A 16,850-nucleotide genomic window follows, 5' to 3' on the forward strand; every position below is an offset into this window, starting at 1 on the left:
CCTATCCTATATACCAGAGGTCAGAAACCTTTTTGGCTGAGAGAGCCATAAACACCACATATTCTAAAATGTATTTCCCTGAGAGCCATAAAATATGTTTCAAACTGGGACAGTGCGCATGCGCAGCAGAGGGCCATGTTGCCCCCGTTGCCATGGTGATGTGTACACAGTTGATCCGCTGGGCAGCGGAAGTGTCAGACACGTCTTCAGCTTCTCTTGGGTTTCAGCAATTTCCCTGAGAGCCAGATAGTAGAAATACTAACTAACCGCTTGTACAATTAGCTAGCTGATTTGGGAGTTGATTCACTTTGTAGGACAAGATCCTTGCACATTGGCCCAATAGGCTGACTGCCAAGTGACAGGCAGCCTATTGGGCCAATCAAAGTGCGGGGATCTTGACCTAAGTCACTGGACCTGACAGGGTCCAGAGTGGAACAATTGGAGTGGCCGTTAGTTTTGAGGGGAGCGTGAGTAAGTTAGTAGTGCACGCTGCAGCAGTAACATGCCTACTCTGAAAATTTTACTTGCGCTGCCACACTAAGCTGCGCTGCTTGAGCAGTGTAGCTTAGTGAATCAACTGCTACTGATTTGTATGTGAGCCAGATGTAGCCATCAAAAGAGCCACATCTGGCTCCCGAGCTATAGGTTCCCTACCCCTGCTATATACTAACAGAAGGCTGTAAGTATGCATGGGACCTGTGAGCAGTGTAGTTGTAGTTGGCAGCTTAGTGTGGATGGCGCAGTTGTGAGTGACAGCTTAGTGCGACAGTTGTGGTGTGTGAGAAGTGTGTATGAACGCAACCCAAAGGGGATTCTGGACACAGAAGAGACACAACAACCAACAGTAACCTTGAATAACTAAGACAAAGAACTTCTGAAGCCCCTAGCAAGGTATGAGAGAAAAAACAAGGCATCATTGAATTCATCTTTGATGGATTTGTAGTATTTTATGACTACATTTATTTATAGCAACAACTGAAGTGAGAGGAATATGGAAGTTGCCATATTTAATTTCTTTTAATAAATCGAGTTGCCTGGCATCCTGTGGATCTTTCATGCATCAGTAGTGTCTGAATCACACACCTGTAGCAAGCATGTATTCAATGAAGTCAAATGGCTGATCTGCATGCTTGTTTGAGGTCTATAACTAGAAATATTAGAGGCAGAGCATCAGCAGGACAGCCAGGCAATGTGCATTGGTTAAAAGTAAATAAGTCAGCCATCATATCCCTCTCACTTCAGGTGTCCTTTAAAGTGTTACAACATAGTGGTCTGCTGCATTGACATCCACCTACACCTATCTGAAGAGAGGTCCTCTTCCCATTCACTTGTATTGCATGTGGCTGTCACTGTAGCAGGCCTGTTAACGGCTTTCCCTTCTGCATACCTTGCAATAAAACACTTTTTTTCAGTTAAAGCTCGGTTTAGTGTTCATATTTTAAAGGTGAAAACCATGGCAGTGATCTTGGTGCCACAATTTAGCTTGGCTATGATTAAGTGCTAGGGAAGGTAAAGGATCCAAAGAAACAAATTCATGGAGGACTTCTCAGCGCATGGCATCCATTTTGTTTTGTTTCTCTGTGGAACCTTGAAAGGATTTGCATCGTCACTGACAATACGAGAAATCATTATGCTGTTACAAGTTTGTTACCTAAGGAGTTCCAGTTCAGCCTTCTGTAGCCAGAGCGAAACACCCTGAGCAGCTCTCGTATGTGGGTGTCAAGCAGTTTTGTCTCAGCCTCATTCAGAGATCCCATCAGTTTCTCATAAGAAATAAACATATTCTTCATGTCATCAACATGCCTAAAAAGGGATTGGAATTATCAGAAAGGATCAGCTTTACTTCAAACAAAGCAAGTGCCATAACTAAATTCTGCACTTAATAAAATAAATAAATAAATGTTTAACATTGCATTTTTCTGTTATGAAAGCAATACAAAGGCTGCAATTACGGGCATATTTCTAACATTTCCAGCTTCCTGGCTGTCATAGTGATCCTGGCAGCTTCTATATGTGTCTTAGAACAGGTTTCCTTCAAACCAACGCCGCATTTTCTGGTTGAAGTAGAACTCTGGGCACAGAGTTCAAATCAGTCCTGTGGGTAAAGAACATTATCGCTACCTCCTCAGGGAGTTTGCCTCTGGCTACAGGTTCTCTTATTCTTTGAATAAGATACCTCTAGTAGCCAAACATTACAATTTCCCCAGCAATGATATTCAGGCTACAACCATCATTGGGGAATTAATAGTAGCCACCTTGAATGATAGGGTGGTTACCTTACTACCACTAAGGTGTTCAGAAGAGCAGCCCTTAAAACCATGCATTACATTTCAGAGGATGGCAGAAGAGCTAACAAAGACGAGGAGTTCTGAACACAGAATATGTCAACTACGGTTCACAGAAAGACTTCTTTGATTCCTCCACCGGGTTAATTATTATACAGAGGCTAAAAAAGAAACCCCAGTTACATGGAAAAATTTCCACCTGTACTTCACAAATACTGCACTGTACAAATGAGCATGCCATAATGCAGTGCTTCTGAATGAGTGTACTTTTCCAAAAGGTTTAATAGGAGGTTAATATGGGGATATTGATATACTATATCCTGGTTACAATAACATTTCTGTAAAAATGAAAACCACTAATGAGCATGACTGCTATGGAGAGCAGAATGCTTTTCTCTCAGACCCATTGGGAATTGAGGCTTATGTTCTGGGCATGTATAATACTGAACAAACTGAAAGCATAGGACAGTCAAGGACATCAGTAAAATCTTGGGAGAGGTATAGAAATGTATATTAAACATTCTGCTCTTATCTAAGCAAGGCTGTAGTAATTGAAGCAGGTAAAATAAGTGCGAGGATTCGCCTGGTACTTTGGTCGTCACTATGGGCTTCTATGTAATTAACGGCTATGGCAGCGCCTGGTAAGTAATCTAGGCACCGGAATTCACTTATAGAACTCAGGATAACGCTGGAGCGGGGCCGGAATTGGAGGTGCCAGGGAATCATAATTACCATTAAGATTTGTATCTATATTATAGCTAAACACTGGTGGGTGAGGGTAATTTAGGTGCTGGGGTATCAGAATAGGCATTTAGGTGCCAAGCGCCGGGAAAGGTGGGGTAGGGGTGGTAACTCTAGGAGATGGGTTATCGTTGTAGGTAAAGGCAGAGTTATTGTTAAGTATATATAGGGGGAAGGTTAGCATTAGGTGTAGGTGGGGTTTTAGTGTTAGGTGTAGTTAGGAGAGGGTTAGTGTGAGAATAGGGTAACAGTGAAGAATAGTAGAATAGCAGTATAATTACAAATATTCTACTATCAGGGATAGTAGAATAGCGCCCCTTCTAAATAACTCATAGCAACTGTGTGAGCACAGAAGCCTCTACATGTTCTGTGTTAAAATTGACATAAATAAAACTGACTGTTTTGCTTTGCATAAAACTAGGAAGGGTCAGAATGTGGCAGAAGATTTTAATGCAGTCTGTGTCCCCACAGCGCGGATGTCTATGGAGTCAAATATTGTTGCCCTTAGCACAGTGAGATGATTTATACCAACAGAGATTGCTGAAACCCATAAGTAGGTGGAACCATCCCAAACATCAGACAATGGAATAATCATTTCTTTCGGGGATGTGCAAGGTCCTCTTCATCAAGGACAACACACATCATATGCTGTATGTTATCCCTTATGAAGGAGACCATGAGTGGCACACGACACACAGCGTGTTGAACAGATCGATAAACAGCATCATTAGCTTAGTGTCCCATGAGGAACCCCATCTGACCTTTGTGTATAATTTGTAACAAAAAGATGTTATATGTACTGCCAATATAATAATATATAAGAATTAGATATCAATCGAACAATTATGGGGTTCAAGAGGCTCAGTTTGTAATCATGTCTTTTTATTTCTTTTAATAGATAACTATGTAACTAAGTAAAAGTTAAAGCATGGTGCGTTGCTGTGAAGCTAGATCACCTTAAGAATTTGTCTTCTTGCAGTGCTACATTTCTAGGAAGTTCCCCAACCAAAAATCCCAGCTGCTCCATGTGTTTGGTCTCAGTTATAATTTCTTGCAGTTCTGGGGCAAAATTCACAGCATAGTGAACATGTTTGTAATCAGTATCAATCTTGAGCTGGTCAACATCCTGAAAAAAAAAATTGGGAACAGAATTAGTTTTTCCCACAAGAAGCAAAGAACAACCTTCTAAGTACAATTTAACAAATAACATTTTCATTTTGGATAGCATATCAGGTGTAGACTGAAAAAAAAACAAAAAAAACCCAGAATACTGACTATTTAAGTTTTAATTGAACAATAGTTGGTTGAAATATCTTCATCATATCTCCCATTTGCATCAGAGGCAATATTTCCCTGTAGCATATCTCAAACTACTTCCACAACACTAACAACCACACAATGAATAGGAAGAAAGGGAGAAGGATGTGAATAGAAGACCACAAGGACCAGCATTGGAGAAATAGAGCAGATAATTATGACACCCAGATTCCTATTCATACCTGCATTAATCTATATATATCGGGGGGTGAGAAATTGAGGGGAGAAGTGTTATCATAATCTCAAGAAGGACCCCAACTAGCTCACTCTGCTGAAAAAAAGAGTCTTGTTGCATTGTTGAAAGACATTTTACACCAGGTGTATCTAACTCCTGGCAGGGTAGCTAAATTATTTAGCTAATACTTCTTCAGACTGTCCTTAATGTAACCAGTCAGAACCCTCTCTTTTCCATAGGATATGGAAATGACTCCCAGTTGACAACTACTAGAACAAAAAGTGGTGGCCATCCTACATGATCAAATGGGTTGCCCTGTCACTAAATCCCCCCAAATGTGTCTCATTGGAGTATTTTTTGATGACAGTGTGCCTCAGGTTGACAAGTCTTTTATCCGAGAGTCTCTGTTTTTTGTGCGTTGGTAATTACCCACAACTGGATGGCCTCCGATTGTCTGACCAATGATGAGTGGAAACAGTGGAAACAGAGTAAATCAATTCCTCCCATTTAAGAAACTGGTGTATTTGCATAGAAGTTGGGAAAATAAATTGAATTTGCTGTGGCAATGTTGGATTTCCATGTGTTAGACTTTTGTCTTGAACACGCTATAGCTGCTTTTTTCATCTTATGATCACTACAGCATCTTGAATGCTAAAATTGTTTCTGCATTGGTAACCTTGTATGCTATCGCAAACGGCTCTTTGCACCTTATGCGTAGTGCATGTAACACAAGGCAGTGTGTGTGTGTGTGTGTGTGTGTGAATACAGCCTTTGCGATTTTACTGCTCTCTTTTAAGAAATGTTTGTGTGTGATTTTGAAACTATTAAATGAGGAGGGGGCTGTTTAAGGTTAGGTATCAGTGTGAGTGTGTGTGTGTGGGAGGGGGGGGTCAGTTAGGGTTAGGCATTGGTGGTGGAGGGGGGGTTGGTTAGGGTTAGGCAGTAGTGGGAGGGAGTGAGGTCAAATAGGGTTAGGTATTGGGAGTGGGATGGTTAGGATTGTGCTTCGAGAGGGGGAGGTCATGTAAGAGTAAATTTCGGTTAGGCCGTAGTAAAATAATGGGGTAATGGTTATTAGCAGCTGAAGTTAGAGCTCTGTGCAGTCTTGCTTTTCAAAACTGATGTGGTGGAGAGGATAGTAACTCTGCATATAATGCAGCCTTACCCTTACTTGGCACTGCATCCATATTGACAGACATCTTAATTCAGAAATAATAACAAATATGTATTATGGCACTTTATATGAAAAAAATATCTTTAGTTACCATTTCTGTAGCAGAGCTTGCCTGGTTAACAGTATTCTGTATACTAGTGTTAAGAAGTAAATTCCTTTTTAGCAGAGCGGGCAAGATCTGATCTGTGCTTTCTTTCCAGGCTTCATATTTCTTGTCCTCATACTCCTTCATTCTTCGTGCTACTTCTAAGTATTTTGCCTTTGCCTGAAAAAGCAGAACAAAACACACACACTATGAGACTGGGTTCACATTATACTGCCATTTTTTCCACTTTAGTAAACCACCTTTTTGTTCCACTTTTGCTTTACATTAGCACCCACTGTTTTCAATCTTCAACCACTGTTTTTTTTTTTTTTTTACAAAACAAAATACTCCCTCAGAATAAAACCACTCTCCATAAGCGACCGCATGCACCGTTTCTAGAGCAATGAGACAGCCTTTCCTAAGTTGGCCAACAAATAGAATTGTCAAAAAGGATACAATTCCTTTTGTCATACCATTTTTGAAGAGACAAGTAGAAAATGTAAAAATGGCAAATCTGATGAGAAGTTACCAGTGCTGAGTACCTAAGAAGAAAATCCCTTAAGGAGTAGTGCCTGGGGTCCATGTCTGCAAAAGTGTATTTATTTTGGAATAAGACTGGGTGTGAGTAATAAAGGATCCCTCCTGTAGTGTATTCTGTCCGTTGCAGTGGAGCTGCAAACGGACAGTTCTGGCTTGTCTGCTTGCATTCGGTTGTGCATTTGCAATGAGTCACATTGTCATTTGCAAGTGCTCTGCAGTTCTGGGCAGCTCAGGATTCAATTCCACCAATTGCTTACTACAGCTGAGCTGCGGCCAGATAGCCCTGGATTTCCTGCAGGCATGTTGTTACATAATACTGCATGTATTTCCTATGAGAGTCCTTTGCATTCACAACCAGCTAGCAAATGGTAATCAAGCCAGCTCAGGATTGAATGATTACCATTAAGCTGTGTGGAGATTTGCATGCTTGCATCCACTGGTCAATGCCGGCATAAAAGTCTGTCTCCCCTTTTAGACCTTGCCCATCATAGCGATCACTATGCTGGTCTGCTGGACACTGTGCTATTCTGTATAGTTTTGTTATTGTAGTTCAATGTGACCTTATTACTTATGCTTTAGCTAGTTCTTGATAAATATATCTGCAGACTTGGTAATATATATTTATCCATTAGTTGAGTCGTTTGTTATTTTCTTTATTCGAGCCACAGAGATTTTTCAGTTACTGTGTTAGCTAGTCTGTTTAGCACATTTCAGTAGGTTGCGCTTATCGTGATCACCCGTGCTTAGCTAGCATAGTTGTGTTGCTATTAGTTACGTTCTTTCCTGTAGTCTTGCCTGTGTGGATGCTTGCTGGTGACTTTTGTTAGCCTGCTTGCTCTGCTTCTGTGGACGTGACTGTGAGCTGCAGTTGCTACTAGTTACGCTCCAATCTATAGTACTGTATTGTACCTGTCTGAATGCTTGCTACAGCTAAGGCAGCGTAACATCGCACTGCGCTGCCATTGCATCTTATTTGTAGCGATATCGGAAGCCCAGAGCTGCAGTTGCTCTGGGCAGCCTGTGTAGCCTCTTCCATTATTCAGCTACCAGCCTTGTTGCTCTGGGTGGTCAAAGTATAAAACCCAAGCATTACACTTGTGATTTGTAAACAGACAGTATTGCTTATGCACACAAGCATTACAAATAGTTTTTTTGGTGTACCATAACAACAACTCTGCTATTTCTAATTCTAAGAGCACAAGAAGCCCCTTCATGCTTGGAACAGTGTTTGAACAACCCTAATTTCCTTTGGTGAACATTAAGGCCCTAAAAACACTGCTCAGACTGAGCATGAGTATCGGGAAAACCTACATCAGTACACATTTGAAGGATACCTGACCCAAGGCAAGTTTTTTAAATCTGACTTTTGGCTTAAGTCAAATTTTTAGACAAGAAGAGGCAGGCTTGATGTGATGTTCCGGCCTATCACCCTCCCATTTCCTCCTCTTAATGGGTGGGAATGGGAAGGAATGGGAGAGTGATATGAAGGAACATTGTGGCAAGCCTGCCTCTTCTTATCTGAAAATGTGACTTTAGCCAAAAGTCAAAGTTTCATAGGGTGATTACAGGGACCAGGGGGAATGAGGAAAGGAACCAACAACACACAAAGGTATGTGGATCCAGCATGGACATACCTCTGTGCTTACCTTAGGTAGCTTTGCTTCAAGTCAGGCAATAACAAAGTCAGAAACAGCCCTCATGCAAAGGAGTTGGAGTTATTGCTCATTCATTACGATGGATTCCATATAAATTAGTAACATTTGATGGTAAAATATAACAAGAATTTTATTTTAATTTGTGGCCAGGCTGATGCTTTTATAACAGATTTTTCAAAGTAGTATAAGCCGTATGCAGCAATTCCTCCTGGTTATTACCATAAATAACTTACTATCTTTCCACGTTCAGAAGACAACATCTCTTCCATTTCCAGGAAGCGGATGATTGTATGCTTGATTCGGTGGAAAAGAGATCTTTCCCAGTATATAGACCCAGCAACTGGAGGATGATTCTTGTACAGAGGAGGATTATCCAGATTTTTCACAAACAGGTTGTTCACTATATCAACCTGCAATGTTAAAAACAGAAAAGAAAACAAAATATAATATTTGTAGTAGGATTGTTAAAATGCTGTCTTAACCTATGCATGCATTGCAGCAAACTTAGAATGTCCGAGAAAATGAGCAAATAGATGGTACCTGTCTACATTGTTTCCTGCATGTGGAGTGTCTGGTGTGCTGCCAGAAACACCGTGGGTGGCACATTGCAAGTGACATAAGTGATGAGATCCTCTACACTTGAGGAAAAAAAATCTCAACCACCGATTCACTATGTATAAGACTGACTGCAGATTGAAATATAAATTATTATTTTTATGGGTTTTTTTCTTGTTTTTCAATAAAGGTGGAGTTTCTTTTTTACACAGCGGTAAAGTAAATTCTTGATCGGGGCCTCATTTTAAAGAGGTACCATAATGACACATAGTAGAATGTAATACACTATTCAGGATACCCAATTTTACTTTAATTATGGCTTAAGTATCAAAAACACTTCCTATATCCATATATTGCTATGTATTAGCATGTAACCCCACCCTTCCAGTGATGTCAGTCTAGGCTATGATGTCACAAATTCTTCTCATGTGTTGTTTCTGCTCACTTCAGAACACACAGCAAACATACTGCATATCCAGCATTCATGTACTTTGCCAGCAGTAAAGGTGTTGCCACCTGGGATAAATTTAACAATGTAAATCAGGGTGAGGAAAAAATGTACAATGGGAAAAAAACTGACTGATTAAATTAAGATGTAAAGAAATAGGTTTTTTATTTATTAAGTTAACCTCTTGAGGACCACAGGTTTTTACCACCCTATGGCCATTTTTTACAATTGAGCACTTCACAGCTTTAACAGTTTATTGCTCAGGTATACAACTTACCACCCAAATGAATTTTACCTCCTTCTCTTCCCACTAATAGAGCTTTCTTTTGGTGGTCTCTGATTGCTGCTACAATCTCTTTCTTTTTTTTTTCTTTTTAATTAATAAAAGATTATCTTTAAAAAAAAAAACTCCTGATTTCTATTATTCCCCCCCCCCCCAAATTAGCCCTAGACAACGATACATACACTACACTACCCATACATAGGCATCAGGTTGTGAGCAGTTGGAAGGGACAGTTAAGTGACAAGGCTGTCTCCTGTACATCGCTGCGCTGTACAAATGTTTATTGGCTTTTTTTTCTTTATTTTAGCCTGCCAGCTCCGATAGCAGCTGGCAGGCTGATTGTGTGGCCCTGCTTTGTTTACAGCAGGGAATGCGCACTCGAGCGCCATTCGGCGTTAGGCAGTCCCCAGAGCGCCACTCTCCCACCACCGCGTTAGGCGGTCGGGAGAGGGTTAAATTCACTTATGTTCCTCTTTAATTTATTTTAAGCACACTTATTTATTTTAAACACTATATACTCCAGCATACCTCTTTACAGTATTGCTCTAGGATAGCATTGAATTTCATCATCATTTGCTTGTTAATAGCTTCTCGTGAACGGATGTGCTTGAATTTCAGTAACATGTCAAACGCAGCTTCTGCAGAACGAAGTGTTTTGAATGATTCATCAATAAAGCTGATGGCCTCTCCTTCAATAGCCTGTACATAAAAGTAACATGTCATTGTTCAACCTTCAAACAGAATGTATTTGATGTGTCATTACCCTAGCATGGAACCAACTCAGAAGTCTGTGCACAGGAAACAGATTTCACATACCCGAACTTCATTTTTAAAGTCATCCATGACAATCTTCCACTGGTGGGCATGTTTTATATTGAACGGTTCAAACTTCAGGTTTTCCATAGGTTTGATAAGACCGTCAACTCGATTCAAGACATCATCTATCCTCTTGGGATCTCCTGTGACAGCTTTTAGCTCTGCACCAAAAATGTTGTAGAACTCCTCAAGAACCTGCGTAATTGAGCATACAAAACACATGATTAAAATGTATACAGGCAAACGTTAACATACCAGTACATTGCTACAAAAAAAAAAAAAATCAGATTAGTGCCTTTGAAAAGAAAAGAAAAAATAAACTAAAGTAAGTTTACGTCGCCTTAAAAAAAGAAAACATGCATTAAGATTAGATAATAATAGTAAACGTATCAGTACCTGCAATATACTAAAAAGATCTTGGCAAATGGAGGCCAAATAGTCGGTTTTCTCAAAAAGGCGTTTTCTATCAAACTCCCAACGCTGATCCCTTCCAGAGGCCTCTATCTTGGCACGAATTTCAAAGTAGCTGCTTTTCCACAGCTCCAAGGTGCGTTTAGCCTCCAGAGTCTTCTTCTTTGCAGCTTCTCTATTCTCTCTGCATAAAAAAAAAAAGAAACAAACAAAAAAAAAAAAAAAACAGTCTTTAGATATTCCTCTCCTCCCATAAGTCCTTTAACAATATACACACATAAAAACACCCACACACATGGATACCAAATTATAAAAAATGGGGAATTCAAATTTCTGACACAGGTTGGGGTGAAAATGGCCCCTATACCATCTTCATTTTCCCACTTTAGCACTTTTACATTGCAAAAAAGTCCCCAAATACTCCAATTGTGACTGGAACAGCCAAAGGTTACTGCTGTTGAGCGTATAAAAGAAAATCTGGGTCCACTAGGCCCCAATTCATTGCGTTAGGGAAGGCAAACTACTGCTGACTACCTCACACAATCAGAAGGTGGGAGAGAACATAGCTAGTCTGTCAACTGACCACTCTGCCAACGTTGTCAAGTTGTAAACTTGAATGGCCAGTAAGGAAGCAGAGAGTTTGGTCAAGACAGCACTCTTAGTGTACTGGGGAGAATTGTCCGGTCACTGGAAAACTACAAGTATAATGTGGCCCTCACTGCTTCAACTAAAATAAAGGTATTTTGTTGTTTTTGTAATATTTCAGTGCTCTTTCTAGTTTAGTAGATGTGGAGGGGCAAGGGATAAATAAAAAAACATTACCGGTGTTGGGATTTAACTGGAGGTTCACACTTATTCAAAAATCAACGTGGACAATGCACTTCAGGACAGAGGGCTGGGTCATGTAAATCATTCCTTTATGTCCTTGTAAGCCGTGCATACGTATTACGTACTGAATAGAACAGTGCTCTGGGTAATCAGGGTAATATCAGTGTGGACAGATAAATGGAATATTATTTCTTATTAATAGTTATAGGTACCATGTACAATTATTCTTGCTTTATTGATGAAAGAAAAAAACATATTTTTTATTTGTAATGAGCAATGTTCATTTTCTATATTGACAAAAGTGTACCTAGTTGGCAACAGCTGTTCCCGGCAATAATGGATTTATGGGTAAAGCTACTAATCGTGCAGCTGTGCCAACTTAAGCCCAACACTATAAGAACTTTGTCCACCAAATACTGTTCTGTAAGTTACCTAAACAAAGTATGAATGTTAAGAACTCGGCAGACTCTTTCTGCAATTTCCCAGGCAATTCTCTCCATTAGAGGGACCATCCTCTCGTCCTTGTTGTAATGGCGGGAAATGATCCATACCATTCTCAGTGCATTCATCATGGGTGGGATAGTTTCCAGGACTACATTAAAACCTGTACCATGTGTTAGATTCTACAAAAAAACAGAGCACAAGCAGATTTTGAGCAGAATATAAACAATATGATGTTTGAGGCTGATGTTTTGCTATATAATAGACTCACCTTTAAATGCCGTTCTAGTGTGGTGAGGAATCGAACATTGTCAGCAGCTTCTACATGGTACTTTGTTAGCTCAGACACAGTCAGGTCCAGATTCTGCACTAAGCCCGGATCTGCAATGGACAGCACATCCAGAACCTTCTTCACAGTGGGGAGCTTCAGCTGCTCATTAAGTGCACTCAATGTGGAATTGCGTTCACGCCAGAAATCTATTTCAGCAAGAGGGCCTTTTCCCTGAAAACAATTGAAAGTATTTTATAGACTCTCATTACTTTTAATTCATTGTCATTCCAATAACTCACTGTATAACAAAGTGTGTCATAAGATAGTCATCATGAGAAAATATTGGGTCTCATAAATGAATCTTAAAAGATAGTGTGTTTGTGGCCAACAGCAACTGTTCAGAAAGCACACAAGCTTTGGTTATGAAAACAAAAAAAAAGAGAATGACTTATCTGCAGGGCTGTGGAGTCAGTACAAAAATCATCCGACTCATCAGTTTATTAAATCACTGACTCCGACTCCGCAGCCCTTGCAGGCTATGGAGTGGGTAGAAAAATCATCCAACTCGTCAGTTTATGATACCGCTGACTCTGGCTTCACAGTCCTTGCAGGCTATGGAGTGGATACAAAAAAATCATCTAACTCTTCAGTTTATGAAACCACTGACTCCGACTCCACAGTCCTTGCAGGCTATGGAGTGGGTACAAAAATCATCTGACTCCTCAGTTTATGAAATCAGCGACTCCGACTCCACAGTCCTTGCAGGCTATGGAGTGGGTACAAAAAAATCTTCTAACTCTTCAGTTTATGAAACCACTGACTCCGGCTCCACACCCCTCGCAGGGCTATGGAGTGGTTACAAAAATCATCCAACTCCAACTCCTCAGTTTAGGAAACCACTGACCCCGCCTCCAGGTACCCAAAAATCCTCGACTCCATAGCCCTAGTTGTCTATAGGTGACTATATCATGCATGACAAATATGGAGCCTGAGTTCAACATATGGCAAAGTCCTGCTAATCTTGTGGAAGCTTCAGTCCATGCAAAGCGTGTTTTGGTATATGCTAGAGGTAACCAGATCCAGGACACCTTTTCACACACTGTTGTGCTGCTGTCTCCTCTTCCATTCAGGGATATTAAGGTATGTGTCATAGTGCCATTAAACAGAGCACATAATAGCAGTGTGGAGGTGTAGAGGAGCTCTGGAGCGGTGAACAAGGGAGTTTAATAGCCTGGGTTTTCTGTTTTTTAATAGCCAAATCCAGCACATTTAATGGTCTACTTTGCAGAAGAGGCTAAAGCACCATAATGCGAGCACTATAACTAGTGGAGCACTATCATGAAAAACACAATGTAAGACACTGTAATGGGGAGAGAACATTAATATAATGGGGAGATCCCAACAACGGGGTGACCAAAAAGACTGCAGACAAAAATAGCACCATTATAATGTAGTAATCTAAAGGGGGGCTGTAATGGGAGAAACACCACGATGCTGAACACTACAATGGAGCAAAATGCCAAATCGGAGGCACTATTATGAGGTGGGGAAGCATATTGGGTGCTATTATGGGAGGCGGCCAATAGTGGGGTACCGGCCGCAGTTAAGTGTTCTCCCTAGAAATCCAAGTTCTTCTCTCCATGTTGTACAAGCCCTTCTCATGGTGGCCACAAGTTATACAGTAAGTCACAGAGCAGCCCATCACAACAACTCTCCTTCCTTCAGCTGATAGCACTACTCTAGTATACCTTTGTCATGCTGCAAAGCTCCAAGCTAAAGCTTAGATCAAGTAGCTGCTGCTAATAAGCAGCTGACATCCGATATTTAAGCAACTGGAAAACTATGCCAGCCTCTGCATCTAGCTAAAAACAGCCTGTGCAGACCACTGATAAGAAGAGAAGAACTGTAATCGGTGGTGCAACATAAACAAGGTCAATAAAGTGTAGCTCATGGATGATTGTGCAGTCTTTAGTTTCACATGCTTGCTATGAATGCATGGCTGCATAGCAATCCAACGGCAGCCCACAGAAAGAGGAGACAGTGTGTAAACAAAGTAATGATACCTGAGGTTTCTTCTGTAGTAGTTCCTCCAAAGCTGCCGCCATTTGTGTCTGCCAATTCATTAAACACTGTTCAAGTTTTTCAACAGCAGCTGGATCAGATGCCAGCATGGTTGCTTCAAGGTCAAGATTCACATCTGGCATTTCTAACTTTATTTCTCCTAAAAATATATGTATATAAATAGAAAAATATTATTCAATTTTAAGCAGCTATGTTCAGTAGTAATGAAGAACTACTGCTTTCAGTGGATCTTGAAGGACACAGAAAGCACTCCATATATTGTCTTTCATTCTCATGGTAGTGTTTCTTAACATTATAACAGCATGCACCCCTTTATTAATGACTGTGTTGTGAGCAACATCATCTCAAGTACCCACCCCATGACAAATATATATTGCTTAGGAGTACTCCATAGCTGTTTAGAAATGCTTTTCAAACATTCCTTGATACGTTTAATCATTCATAAATACTTATTTATTTATGAGTCAAACAATTTATAAATGCTTTATTTTTTTCCATCTCGAAACTTAGTACAATAGATTTACTGACAAGATCAAGTAGAAAATTTGAGTGCGTGTAGCGGCGCGAGTCAAGTGGTGCCTCTAGTAAAATTATTGGTAACTTATCTTAACAATCATTTTACTAGTGACTAACCCGGCCCCCAATCTCACACAAACCCTCCATTTCAATTTCTAACAATAATCCAGGAGCCCAAACAACTGCTAATGGTAGCCAATCATCTAGGGTTGGTTGCAACCATTACACTCACCTAAAGGATTATTAGGAACACCTGTTCAATTTCTCATTAATGCAATTATCTAATCAACCACTCAAATGGCAGTTGCTTCAATGCATTTAGGGGTGTGGTCCTGGTCAAGATAATTTCCTGAACTCCAAACTGAATGTCAGAATGGGAAAGAAAGGTGATTCAAGCAATTTTGAGAGTGGCATGGTTGTTGGTGCCAGAGGGGCCGGTCTGAGTATTTCACAATCTGCTCAGTTACTGGGGTTTTCACGCACAACCATTTCTAGGGTTTACAAAGAATGGTGTGAAAAGGGAAAAAATATCAAGTATGCGGCAGTCCTGTGATCACAACCAGTTCACTGTACTAAAATGGCCCCCACAGTCACCAGATCTCAACCCAATAGAGCATGTTTGGGATGTGATGGAACGGGAGCTTTGTGCCCTGGATGTGCATCCCACAAATCTCCATCAACTGCAAGATGCTATCCTATCAATATGGGCCAACATTTCTAAACCATGCTTTCAGCACCTTGTTGAATCAATGCCACATAGAATTAAGGCAGTTCTGAAGGCGAAAGGGGGTCAAACACTGTATTAGTATGGTGTTCCTACTAATCCTTTAGGTGAGTGTATATCCTATGTAATAGCCAATCTGCTACTATCTGCATCAGGTGCCAAAATCACTGCCTCTGACTCCCGATTATTGATAATTTACACAGGCGTCTACTAGACCCCTGCCAATCCCTGTGCCAAATGACCTGATCCAAAAGAAATTACCCCCTGAGATATTTGTACCATGTGTTGAAAACCTAGGATGTATGGAAATGTAAGCTCTTGAAAGTATTATGCTTTCTAGTGCACCACAAAAGTGACATGATCTCAGAAAAGAATGGGCAGTAGACCCTTGCCAGGACTGTTTTTCAGCAGGTCTAAGGGCTTTTTCACACCACAAATCGAAAAACTCAAATGCGCTTTGTATTTCACATTTAGTAATTTTTACTATGTTAGCCTCAATTGAAATACAGGAAAAATGCAGCAGAATTACAATTGCTTTTTTAGAAAATCGAAAACGCCTTCAGTATGAATACATTCCCACCTTTCCAATTGTAACTTTACTGTTCTTGCGTTTGGAAAATCACAAGCCTTTTAAAAAAACAAAACGGAACGCAGCTGGTGTGAAAGGTCTCTTAGTAGCCTAAAAGTGATCTCTACAGAGTTTTGTTTCAATTTAGTTTTCATAATAGCTGCCGCTGCATTTAACTACAGTTTGACTGCCTTATTTGCATACAGGAAGCAAGTTTACGTTTAACTGAAAAAGTGAACACAGGCAAGTCCTAAGTAGGCCTGGTACTGTATGTACCCATGTTTATCTTACCATGCCACATGGGAGCACCAGTTCAAAAAGTTAACATTCCCTGATTACTTTAAAAAAAAAATACAGTATGAAACAGTTACCCTCCAATTGCTGCATTGTTTGCTGAACATGATTAAGGAACTTTTGCATATTCATCAAAAATTCATCTCGAATTAGCTGAACACTTATGAACTCTCCATTTGCTTCTCCAAGCTTTGTTGAATCTTTGTCACTTGGATCTTGAGAAGATGCTGTATGACCAAGATCATCTTGAAGGGAGATATCTTTGTTTTTATGTTGATTGTAAGCCAGCAGAGGCATATAAACCTAGAAATGGGCAGAATGGACAGAATCAAGAGCATACACGGTGTATTAGAACTAGTTTCTATGTGCCCAAACTCCTGTCACTCAAATATTTGTGTTCTAGTTGTCTAGATCATTTTATTAAATTGATAAAATACAAAAGTTTCAATTCAATGTATAATTCAATTTTTATTGAAGGAGAAATATGGTAGTGTTGAAAGAGAGGTAGTGTGAAAGAGAATTAATTACTTTCGATTGATTAGCCATGTTTGGTGTGCCTAATTAAAAGCAAAACCAAATCACCTGAAAAATAACATTCTTTGCCATACATTGGCACCCTTAAAATACAGGAGTATTAAGCA

The 16,850-nt window shown here is 40.1% G+C and overlaps 1 protein-coding gene across 1 annotated transcript in view; it reads right to left on the bottom strand.

Moving 5' to 3' along the window:
- Positions 1–16,850, bottom strand: part of DNAH10 (dynein axonemal heavy chain 10) — a 182,728-nt gene that overhangs the window by 153,959 nt on the left and 11,919 nt on the right. The window contains exons 6-16 of the mRNA XM_068244102.1: positions 16,287–16,512; positions 14,089–14,246; positions 12,026–12,256; positions 11,746–11,936; positions 10,471–10,669; positions 10,075–10,269; positions 9,787–9,957; positions 8,206–8,382; positions 5,784–5,957; positions 3,983–4,152; positions 1,652–1,803 (exon numbers count right to left, since the gene is read on the bottom strand). Coding sequence (XP_068100203.1) covers positions 1,652–1,803; positions 3,983–4,152; positions 5,784–5,957; positions 8,206–8,382; positions 9,787–9,957; positions 10,075–10,269; positions 10,471–10,669; positions 11,746–11,936; positions 12,026–12,256; positions 14,089–14,246; positions 16,287–16,512 — 2,044 coding nt within the window. The remainder of the gene's footprint in view (positions 1–1,651; positions 1,804–3,982; positions 4,153–5,783; positions 5,958–8,205; positions 8,383–9,786; positions 9,958–10,074; positions 10,270–10,470; positions 10,670–11,745; positions 11,937–12,025; positions 12,257–14,088; positions 14,247–16,286; positions 16,513–16,850) is intronic.

The sequence above is a fragment of the Hyperolius riggenbachi genome, chromosome 1 (genome assembly GCF_040937935.1).
Source record: "Hyperolius riggenbachi isolate aHypRig1 chromosome 1, aHypRig1.pri, whole genome shotgun sequence".
Taxonomy (NCBI): Eukaryota; Metazoa; Chordata; class Amphibia; order Anura; family Hyperoliidae; genus Hyperolius; species Hyperolius riggenbachi.